At 34.4% G+C, this 12,200-nt stretch overlaps 1 protein-coding gene across 2 annotated transcripts; it reads right to left on the bottom strand.

Moving 5' to 3' along the window:
• Nucleotides 1–1,115: 1,115 nt before the first annotated feature.
• On the bottom strand, nt 1,116–5,139 carry LOC133802398 (E3 ubiquitin-protein ligase AIRP2-like). 2 transcript variants are annotated; one of them, XM_062240695.1, is made up of 5 exons: nt 4,832–5,139; nt 3,838–4,092; nt 3,184–3,250; nt 2,835–3,072; nt 1,116–1,943 (listed from the first exon to the last, which is right to left on the bottom strand). In XM_062240695.1, the coding sequence occupies exons 2-5, from the start codon at nt 3,943–3,945 to the stop codon at nt 1,733–1,735; spliced, it is 624 nt and encodes a 207-aa protein (XP_062096679.1). In that variant the 5' UTR covers nt 3,946–4,092; nt 4,832–5,139; the 3' UTR covers nt 1,116–1,732. The 2 variants fall into 2 exon arrangements, with proteins under 2 accessions (XP_062096679.1, XP_062096678.1); XM_062240694.1 differs by having other exon boundaries at nt 3,838–3,988.
• Nucleotides 5,140–12,200: the final 7,061 nt, after the last annotated feature.

Below are 12,200 nucleotides of genomic sequence, written 5' to 3'. Positions count from 1 at the left end.
GCCAATCTTAAACTTAATGGCTACTTTTTATCGGTTCCTTTTTATTGGGTCACATGCCTAAAAAAATATTTTTGAGAAAACCTTTATTTACTCTGGACCATCAAATTAATGTCATGTATATGATATATGGTGTTGCTAAAATTACCATGAATAATTTTACGGTGGAAAATTTGTAATAGAAAATACTACTAATAAGAGAGAATTTATATATACATATACGGATTTCTTACTATTGAGTTCTTAAAATGAAATTCAAATTAATTTTAATATATTCTCCAAACAAAATATTTAAAATATATATTTAGATATTATGTTAACAATCATTTAAAAATAATCTCCAACATAATCTATTTAAATGAGTCAAACCTATAAGCAATCATTAAGATTTGAGAGTCATGGCTCAAAGTCCAGTATACACTAAATAAGAGGCATCTCATTACACTATAATATCTTAAAACAAAAAATAAAATTCCTTGAAATTTATTTCTTAAAATCTAAGTTCCAAATTGAAGATTAATTAATGTACATTGGACTAGGATAGTCTCAATGCTATTATATTTATATATTAAATAAGATAAATACTATTATTTCAATAATTTTAACACTTCAATTTACTTTTACTTTTATGTAAAGATCCAATTAGCATTGAAACGTGAAATTAGCAATTGACCAAATAAGTAATCCATTTTTTTGGACTAATTTATACATGCTTCAACTAGTTAGGTTAACCAAGCTTGGACCTCTTATGATGAATCATGATTGTTGATTTCAAAGTCCAAACCAATCTTTAAACTCCTCTCTTAATCACTTCAAAGTCCCCCTTATCCTTAACAATCAATCCTCTAACAACTACCTTATGTTCTTATGTCCATTAAAATCAAAACCCTTATTTTTTACTTCACTTTTTTAGACTTTTAGATGGATAATATTTGGAGGGCTTGAGCCCCAACTTCAAACTAAAATCACTTTGCCAAACCCAAAACTAAAATGATGTATCGTCTCTTACTAAGTGGGACATGTAGAGACTAAATTTGGAGATAGAAGATTTTAATTCTCCTAATTCCTATCTAGCTTCAATTTCTTACTTGGCGAGTATCACGGGCTCACCTTTCAAGTAGCGAAAGGCCAACACTTGGCATACTCTTATTTATCCATCTAAGTTAAAGAATAAGTGATTGAGTGGCAAATGTGTCCCACAAACCCCATTGCTGGACCCCTTGCCATTGATTTACAAAAAAAACACATCTCTAAAGGGTTTGATCTCTCTTAAAATTGTAGCTCATATGAGAGGCAGAACTGGTCATATCTTCTGGCCACTTCCTTAGATGGACATTTCCCTCTTCAGTTGATATCATGGCATCCTGCATATCAAATTTCACATCTATTTCTACAAAAATGATTGAAATGATGCCACATCATTGAGCAAAATTTATGGTGGAAAACAGAATATGCAGAGCATTTTCATATATGCAAACTTAAGGAGCTATACAAGCATGTACAAATGAGTAGTTTCTAGATACAATTTAGAAACCCCTTTTGAAAAGGAAAAAAAAAAACTATCTTAGCTTCACCGACTGGCCAACAATAATTCTGGCCGGGTTCTTCTCATCAGAAGCGGGAAGAAACTGATCTAAATTTTCCACCGGGCGAATCTCGGTCTTTAGGTAAGCAAAAGTATATAAGATACTACTGCTGCTCATTCAAATGCATTTTTGGGGGGTGTGTACTAAAATCATCTCAGGTGGGAATCATATTTGTCGAAAAGGTTATCAGGAATGACAAGAGGCAACTTATCTATATAAACGAACAGCCTCCTCAGGTTCTCTCTAGTCAACGTCGCCATGTCAACTACGTCTCTGCTGTCAGTATATACCCAGAGATCGCCAGAGTTCACTCGCTTAAGACTGTCGCGGCAGAAGGGGCAAGACCGAGATCTTGTTCGCCTGTTTTAACATTGTAGAGATGTTAACTGAATTAACTAACGAAGGCATCATAAAAGCAAGTTAAGCAACACATGTTATCATCACCCCATATTCCCAAGTATAAGATAAGTGGCAACATCTATATCATATCCCGGGCCCAAACCCCCAAAAGAAGAAAATCCTCAGCAACATCTACCTATGGAGAGCAATAGTGCGAACCAAGGAATCAAATGGAACTCAAAAATCCTCAAAACCAGATCAAGTTCACAAAATCAATCCTGCAGTACAATTCTAAGGACACATAACTGCGTAACCAAAAGAATCATGCTTCTACTATTCATACATTTTTTTTGTATGTGTAGGTAGACCTAATCTTCCTCTTAACTCCATATTAGAAATGAATGATATCATTTCTAACCATATGAATAAAATGAGCAGAGTTTCCAAAAGACTACAAGCATGAGTAAGATCTGCCACTATTCCTAGCTTTCCTAGACATAAATAACCAATTACTCCTTTTGTTTCCTGCCTAACCCTATGATATTTGAGTAGCAAACTATGGCAATTGCTATATAGGTACCTAGTTGTGGGGACAAACCACATACCAGGACATAAGTGAATGTAACCAAATAAAATAAACAGTGAATCTTTCAATTTTGACCCAAAAGAAATAAAAAATTTCCAGAGAGATGGAAGAGGGGAGGTAGGGAAACAGTCACCAGAATAAAATATAAGCTATTGACAAAACTAAGGCCATAGAAAATCTATAAATAAAGGTAGAGCTACCAATTTTTTCTTTTTTTTTTATATCAGCCTCCACTACAACCCAAAATATTATGACTTGAAATCTTCACAAAAGATTCGAGCAACTCGAAGAAAAAGCAATAAAGAGAGAGAGAGTGATGGCAATACCATTCCCGGTAACATTTGAAACACATAGCATGATTGCAGTTGGGTAATACAATCTTACTATTCATCTCCATGCATATACCACATTCTTCTTCTCTTTCAATTTCTATGTCTGTACACTGTGGCCTATTCTCATCATCATCTCTTCTCCTGTACCTCTCCAAGCAAACTGCTTTCTGCATCCTATCCTCTGTGTCAGTAACACCTTTCTCAAGTTGCAGAAGTGAAGGATAAATCACCGCTGGCCACAATAAAAAGTCACAAATCAGTCAACATAAGCCATACCTAAACCATAGATATAGACAACCAAAAGCAAGAATATACTTTGTCAAGAACAAAAGCAAGAATATACCATAGAACTCTCTAATACTTGCTTTCCTTTCATGAGTAGACATGGTGGTTGTTCCATCCACATAGACCTGTGCAGAGTGCTAAGGTCAATACTCATCCAATTCCATCATTTGAAAATGAGTTTAAATGGATTAAAACACAATGGGAGGTCACACAGTTGCAAAATAAGAAAAATTCCATTTGAGGCTAGCTCAAATTGTTCAATAAGTCATGCAAATGTATTTGAGTTAAAAATATTAAAACTTCTCAATCTTTCTGAATTGCTCCCTCCAGAAAGGATCAAGATTCTGATGTCTCAATTCATGTCCAACCAACGAATACTTGACACATATTTCAAACATTTAAACAAAAATAGTAAAGTTGAAAAAATAATTTAATAAATATTAATTTTAAACGATTTGTCATGCATTCCGTGGTTGAACATGAATTGGGACATCAAAATCAAACAAAGTATCCTGATTCCTACAGAATCAAGGTTGAAAAGATTGAGAAAAATCATTCATTCACATCCAATGATGAAGGATTTCTAAAAAAGCTAATGAATGGTAATTTTTTTAGAAATCGAATGGATTCGGTCTTCTACATAAAGAGGGAAGGTAATCAAAAAATAGAGCGTCCACACACAGGCACACAATGAGAGGACACAAAATTCAACCTTGTACATAAGAATTCTCAACAGTCCAAGAGCTCCTGCGAGGTGGCAGTCAGTCCATTGTACCAGAAAAAGGAAGAAGTGTGCAGCAGGACTGTATGATATCCTCATTTGAAGAGAAGCACCATCATAATCCCTAGGAAAATCTGAAGCCCTGCGTCTCACCGGATAAATTCATTCAAAAAATGACAGCGTAAAAGCAGCAATACAATTGGGAAAACAACTTAACATCTCTCCAAATAGAACTTTTTCAACAGCCTGATATGGAAATTTGATTAAACATTGTTATTATGAAAAGCTAAAACATCAAAATCAAGAATCAGTCATTTTCTGTTGCAAATCTAAAGCTGGCAACCGATTTCAAAATAACAAATTTAAACATTAAAATTGTCATAAGATATTACAATAGTAAAGGACCAAGTGACATTTATGTGAAGTACCAACAAAGAAAAGGATAACACAAAACTGAAAAAGAAGCAATGCCCATTCATAGCATAAAAAATATGCTATATAAGAGTATGATAGACTGCTATAAAAGAACATAAGAAGAACCTGAACACAATAACCCATGAGACCCAAAACAAATATTAGTTCAAATGTGACAGTCAGTGATGTAGTCTGAAACACAGCTGTGTGTAGTCTGAAAGGGAGAGTGGGGAAACATCAATGGTAAAAAAAATTCTTTTAATAAAAAAAAGGCCAAAGGGTATCAAAGGAATTAATGTTCAAGCCTCTTCATGAATATTTTTTTCTCTTTTGCTTTTATCTCAATTTTAATAAACACAGCACCATAAAGTTAAACCAAAGAAAACAGAAAAAGGAAAGCTTTAAAATTTAGTATCAGAAAATTTTAATACACATGAACAGCAGAAAGCAATAATAAAAAAAATTGTTCAATTTATTAAGCAAATAAATAAAACCCAAGTACTTAAAATTCAAAACTAAAACACCCAAAAAAAAACAAAAAAAATATATATAAAAAAAAAAGGAAACTTACAGAGTATTAGCATGTTGAATATCAGCTTCAAGAGCCTTGAGAGAATCCTTGAAGGACTTTCGCATGGAAGCTATGTACATTTCTCCTTCTCCTCCAAAAATATATAATTTTTTTCAAAAATAAAAAATAAAAAGGAGCCAAATTGGAAACTGGGACAAATCAGAAGAAAAATGAAAGTATACCCAGAAAAGAGAACCCTAATATCTCTCAACCCTTTACTCCACTTCCCCCAAAACCCTCGGTTTCTCTCTCTAGAGGTGGGTTTTTGGAGAAAAATATGTAAAAAAAAATGGGTTTCTTTTTCTGTCAGTGGCGCTTCGTGTTGCTTCTATGCCGTTCTTGAAAGCGAAGTCGGGAAGGTGACGTGACGTGACACGTGGACACTAGAGCTGCTGTAGACTTTTTTATTATTTTTTTAAGGATTGTTTTTTTGACAAAAGATATTTTATTATTATTATTTTAAAAAACGAATTTAATTTCAACATGTTTAATTTTTTGAAAGGGATTAAAATGATGTGTTTTCAAATATTATATAAATAAAATTGAGAAATTAGAGATAAAATAATAGAATGTTATATTCAAATTTTATAAAGAATTTAGTATGTATTTTTTTTTAATATTTTTAAGAAACAAACAACCAATATAGTAGGTTTTATTTTAGAATTATAAGGTTATCTCCCAATTCTAAACTAATTAAATTATGCACTACATTATATTATTGGTAATGGATTCTGTCTTGCCACCGATAAAATGGAGATGGCTCACATTATAGTTATTTTAAAAAAAAAAAAAAAAGAATAATTCTATTAATTAAGAGGCAAACCTCAACTACCCAAAAAACATACAACTTATCACAAAATCTAAAACATCTCGACTTTTAACTTTGTCACAGTATTGGGTCACTAGAATCTCTTCGGGTATAATAATGATAAGGACCAAATATTAACAAATAAATAAAACACCACCACAAAAGTAAGACTACAAAACCATCACGAAGGTGGACTATAGCCTCCCACATAAGGAGAATTATTAATAAAACTAAAACAAAAAGTAAAACTAAAAATGGCATAAAACGAAAAACAGAGGCAGTTCAGCCACAACACCCAGACCAAAATGTGACACTACAGCAAACGAAACCACATCGTCTCGAAGCCAACCATAGAACCACCCGCTGGGGGAACAAGGATGCCAACCCACCTGATCAGAGTCACCGAATGCCGAAAAATATATCCCAAAAATACCCATTCCCTTTCAGTACCACCACCCCAACGGACCAACCTCCTGAAGAACCTTAACACCAGACCACAAATCCCATATCCAACCACCCTGAATCACATAGCCTGCCTTGCTTCCATCCCACCAAAACCCAAGGCAGAAACGAAGTCGTCTTGAACAAGAGAACCCATTAAGTAGAAAACAATAGCTGGTAATAGACTTTCTTGTAACTCTGTTTGAGGCATAGTCTGAGTCCACATAACCTTCTAGCTGAATTTGAGAACCCTCTTTGCTTAACCTTAGACCGTGCTTTAAAGTTCTCTTTAAGTATCTTAATAGCCACTTCAAACCTTTCCAATGCTCTTCTCTTGGATTTGACAAGAATCTACTCAGAATACTCACAACAAATGCTATATCAGGTCTTGTACTGATCGTAGCATACATTACATGTCATATTGCTTCAGCATAAGGTACATTTTCCATGACCTTTCTCTCACTGTCAATTTGAGGAGATTGATCAGAAGAAAGCATAAAATGACTAGCTATAGGTACATTTACTTCCTTAGACTCTGTCATGTGAAATTTCATTATAACATTCTCCAAATATTTATTTTGAGAGAGCATCAACTTCTTTCTTTTCCTGTCTCAATTCCTAGAATTTTTCTAGATGCTCCAAGATCTTTCATTTGAATTCTCCTTTAAGAACATCCTTTAGCTTCTTTATTTGGAGTGAATCTTTGCCCATTATAAACTTGTCATCAACATAGATTAAAAGAAATGTAGCTGATTGAGTATCTATATTGGTAAAGTATAAACATGTGTCATATTTTTTATCTTGTGTAACCAACTTTAGTCACAACTGAATTAAACCTTTTATACCATTGTCTTGGTGATTGTTTCATCCCATATAGAGATCTCTTAAGCAAGCATACAAGCTCTCCTCACTTGGATTCCACCTTGAATCCTTCGGGTTGACTCATGTAAATGGTCTCTTCAAGTTGTCCATTGAGGAAGGTTGTTTTTACATCTATTTGCTCTATATCACAGTCAAACCGAACAGTTAGAGCAATCATCATAAGAATTGTCTTCATCTTTATAACTAGTAAAAATATTTATGAATAGTCCACTCCTTCCACTTGTGTAAATCCCTTGGCCACTAATTTTGTTTTATACTTCTTGGGTTCCTTCTTAGTGATTCCATCTTTGATCTTGAATATCCACTTGCAACCAATTAATTTTTGTCTTTCATGTTTCAAAACCAGCTCCCAAGTGTTATTATCTTTCAAAAAATTCAGTTCTTCTGTCATGGCTTGTTTCCATTTGTGAGCTTCTTTGTTGTTATTTGCCTCAATGTTGGACCTTGGTTCTTCAGTTTTAGACTCATAATCCATAGATAAAGCATAAGCAATTATATATGCTTCACCATATCTTACTGGGGGTCTAATCTCTCTCTTTGTTCTATCTCAAGCACGCTAATATTCTTCCAAGTCTTCACCATCTTGAGACTCTGTTTCTGTTTCTGATTTCAACCTGATGGAGTTTGAATATCTCGTTGACTTGGTGTCAGTTCCACCTCAACTTGGGTATTATGCTTGCCTTTGGATTTGTTGCTTGAAACATCAGAAGAAATACCTTTCTCATTTCTTTTAAATGGAAATTCAAGTTCATTAAAAATGACATCTCTACTTATTAAAATTTTGTTAGTTTCAGTAGACAACAATCTATAACCTTTAAAACCTGTAGGATACCCCAGAAAAATGCATTTAATAGATCTTTCACCCAATTTATCTTCCACATTATGTGCATAAGCTGCATAGCCAAATGTTCTTAGATAAGATAGAGATGGGGGCTTACCATTCCACATTTCTTCTGGTGTTTTCAGATTAATAGCATGATTAGGACTCCTGTTAAAAAGATAACATGCAGTATACAAAGCCTCCCCCTCCGCCCAATAACATTTCATTAAACTAGATTCTATTCAAAGACATCTCACTTTGTTTAATAAAGTCCTATTCATCCTCTCAGCAATTCCATTTTGCTGTGGGGTTTTGACTACAGTTCTATGCCTTTGAATGCCATATTTTAAACACAAATCATCAAACTCTTGATTTACAGACTCAAGTCCATTATCAGTTCTAAGTGTCTTTATTTTCATATTAGTTTGAGTCTCAACAAAGGTTTTCCAATTTTCAAAAGTTTCTAAGCACTCATATTTGTGTTTCAACACGAACACCCAAACCTTTCTACTGAAATCATCAACTATTGAAAGAAAATATTGATGACCTCTTTGAGTTTTAACTCTGCTGGTACCCTATAGATCAGCATGGATATATTCCAACACATGTTTATCTCTGTAGTTGTTGTTAGAGAATTTTATTTTGGTTTGCTTTCCCTACACACAAATCTCACAAAAAGGTAAGTTTGCAGGAGTATAATGTTTAAGCAAACCTTGTTTTGATAATTCTATTAAACCTTGTTCACCAATATGACCCAGTCTTTTGTGCCAAAGTCTTGATTCTGTGCTGCATTTATCCATTGTAGTTTCATAAGCAAGAGGTATAGTTTCTCCATTTAAGAAATATAAACCATGTCTTTTGGTTCCCTTCAAAACGAGTAATGAGCCTTTGGAAATTCTCATGATTCCATTACTGATCTTGTAATTGTTGGGGTTTTATGCCCTAATTAAAACCCAAATTCTTTGTAATCTCATTTTATTATCAATAAAAGAATAGAAATCATTTTTTGACTTGGTCAATCACTTTGCTCACATGTTTTATTTTCATGATTATTTGTTTAATATAAACTTCTATTAAATCCCGAGCATATAGCTAATCTTATTTATAGTGACGTAATCACAGTGGAATATAAATATGATTATATGTTCAAAATAAGTTAGTCCTAAGATTAGTCAGTGCACCGGATTTACACTGACTTGCCAATCTACGATATGATCTACTTACACATTACAGTGTTATGTTCTTTCCAGAACATTAGCAAAGTAGATAAGATCGGATGTATTTGTTACATCGGACAGGACCGATATTGACAATTAATAAGATAAGTAAACATACCGTTATTATCTATTCTAGTCATATCATATAGTTGATCATAGGTCAATTCAATCTCAATTCTGAGTGGTTAGTATTCTAACTGATTGTATTATTTGAGTTCTTTGACTTGTTCGTTACCAGCTTACCCTACGGACTAGCCCATACTTACATCTTGGGAACTCGGTAGTATAATTGAGTGGGAGTGTTAATCATAAATATGAACATCTATAGCTTCTGATGAAGAAGTGAAACGATGGTTTCCTTTTAGTTTGGTTCAAGGTGTTAAATGATAGAGATCTCGTTTCAGTAATTAAATTAGTTTATTGAAATATCATTTACAAGGTGTTGACTGCGTTTTTAGCCAACGACGTGAGAACGTCAAATACGACAAACCTTCAAGAGAATGTAAAAACGACACAGACGGTATAATAAAGAAACTAAAGAACACAAGAGATTTTTATAGTGGTTCAGCCCCGATTGTCGATAATAGCCTAATCCACTCAGAGTTGTGATTTATAGATCTATACTCAAGATCAGATGGACTGAGCCAACTGAGTTTCTTCAGTATAGATTGTGAAAATACAAGAGTTCTCTCAAATATCAGCACTTTCTCTCTCTATAATACACAGTCCCAATTTTCTCTCTCTATAAAGAAGAAGCAGAAGAACCCCTCTCTCATCCCATAAGCCCCCTATTTATAGGCTTAGGGTCATACATACGGTATCCCCAAGAACCGGGATATTTTATTATTCATCTTATATTTATATTACAATAAATGTTTAAAATACAACTGATTCCTCAATTTGAGTGAGGAGTGAGAGATTCCCGGGTGCCTAGACCAATTCTTGCTAGAGTCGTTCTGGGGACTTTGACGTAGTCTCACATGCATGTTGATTACTCCTTCAAGCTTTCCTTGGACCAAAGGTGGTATATGCATGGCTCTCCTCGGACCAAAGGTCATGCAAGCTTGGCTCCTCACCTTGGGTAGGTCCGAGGCAATTCTCTTGTTTCTCACCTCGGGCAACTTTGAGCATACCTCCTCCATTCAAGGTCCCTTCGGACCTTGTGGCCTTCTCCTCGGACCAAGGTGGTCCGAGGCATCCTCCTCTTGCCTTCTCCTTGGACCAAGGTGGTCCAAGGCATCCTCCTTGACATCTCACCTTGGACAAGCCTGAGGCACTCCCCTTTAGCATCTCCCAACTATGTGCGATCGGACATTGTGTAGGCTCTCCTTGTCAAAAACTAAGTCTCCACTCTTGACTTGCATGGGACTCCTCCTCCTTAGCTACCTACCTTGGACACGTTCGAGCCAACACTTAGGAAACCTTGGGAGGCTTACCTCAAACACACCCTTGGGGTCTCCTAGGACCACATTCTCCTTGGGGTCTCCTAAGACCACTTTCTTGAGTTCTCCTCGAACCTCATCCTTGGGTTCTCCTAGGATCACTCTCTTGGGGTCTCCTAGGACCACATCCTCCTTGGGGTCTCCTAGGACCACTCCCCTTAGCTCTCCTAGAATGCATTCTCCTTAGCCTCCTAGGATGCATTCTCCAATTTTTGGGTATAACACAAGGAACTAAGTGTTTTAAGGATAAAATACAATGAGGGGTAAAACGGTATTTTAGTCCTATCTCATTGTAGACCGTCTATAGAGGATTGAGTGACAATTATGGTTGTAACAATGGATAATTAATAGCGTATCTATATTTGTTATAGAGCGTTCTATGAATTCAAGAGTGCAATTCCAAGTCTATAGTGGAGCCACGAGGAATTAATAAGTTAGTAAATTTATTTGTTAGATTTATGATAACTTATTGGAGATTGATTTCATAGGCCCATGGTCCCCATTGTACCTTGGATAAAATCATCTAGATAGTCTCAATTAATTGATTTAATCATCAATTAGAATTATCAAAGTTGACCAGGTCAATTTTGGATAGTTTTACAGAGTTGTGTAATTTTGAGAAGAAAAGAGAAATTATGGCAGATTTATTAATTAAGATAAATTGGTATCTAAATTAATAAATAAGTTTAAATCAATGTTCAAATTATAAATAATTAATTTGATAAAGTATTTAAATAATTATTTAATTAATTAAATCAATAGAAAATAATACAAGCCTTGATTTTAAGTCCAATGGGCTTATAATCAAATGGGAAATTTCACGGGCCTATAGCCCATGATAATTTCGACCTAGGGCTTCAAAATGGCTATTATTTTATTGATTTTTTAATTAAATTAAATGGCCTAATTGAGTCTATAAAAGGAGTGCTTAGAGAGAAGTCAAAAGAAGAAGTTTGATAAGTCACAAGTCAGATTTTCTGATAGTTTTAGATTCTCTCTAAACACAAGTCCTTTTCTAAGCCTCTTTGTTATTTTCTCTTCTTCTCTCTATATCTATCTCATGTGTTGAGAATTTCCCACACTAGTCTAGGTGGTTCTAAGGATACATTGGAAGATTGTGAAGAAAATAGAAGATCGGTTCAGTTTCTTGATAATACTCTGCGACAGAGAGGATACAAGAGTTAGAGAAACTGAAGGAAGGACTCTTAATTCCGCTGCGTATACTGTAAGTGTTATATTATTTGTTTCTCTTTGAATTCAATTTTAGAAACATGTTTTAGGCTATCTTGTATTAATTTGTTTAATATTAGATATACATGAAAATAAATAAAGATCCTATATAAGCTTTTTCCAACAGTAATCACACCCTTCATCATCCAAAGTCTCCAAAGAAATTAATTTTTTTTTAAGTCTGGAATGTGTCTAACCTTGGTAAGAACTTTGAATATTCCATCAAAGCTTCTTATAGCTATTGATCCTATGCCAACAACCTTGCATTTGTAATCATTTCCCATTACAAACACTTCCACTGTTTATCTCAGAATAGTTAGTAAACCGCTCTCTTATAGGACTCATGTGATATGTGCAGCCACTGTTAAGAATCCATTCACTTAGATCATTTTCATATGAGCTTGTACAAGCATCTCCATTACTCTTATTTGTATCTTTTTCATGTGCTGTAATAACAACAAAAACATCTCCATATGAACTGTATCCATCATCAACTAGTGCGGAAGTATCTTGGCTCTTATCATCTTCA

This window comes from Humulus lupulus, chromosome 9 (genome assembly GCF_963169125.1).
Source record: "Humulus lupulus chromosome 9, drHumLupu1.1, whole genome shotgun sequence".
In the NCBI taxonomy this organism is placed as follows: Eukaryota; Viridiplantae; Streptophyta; class Magnoliopsida; order Rosales; family Cannabaceae; genus Humulus; species Humulus lupulus.
The sequence above is the reverse complement of the archived record's forward strand: the minus strand, read 5'-3'. Positions and strand labels throughout refer to the sequence as shown.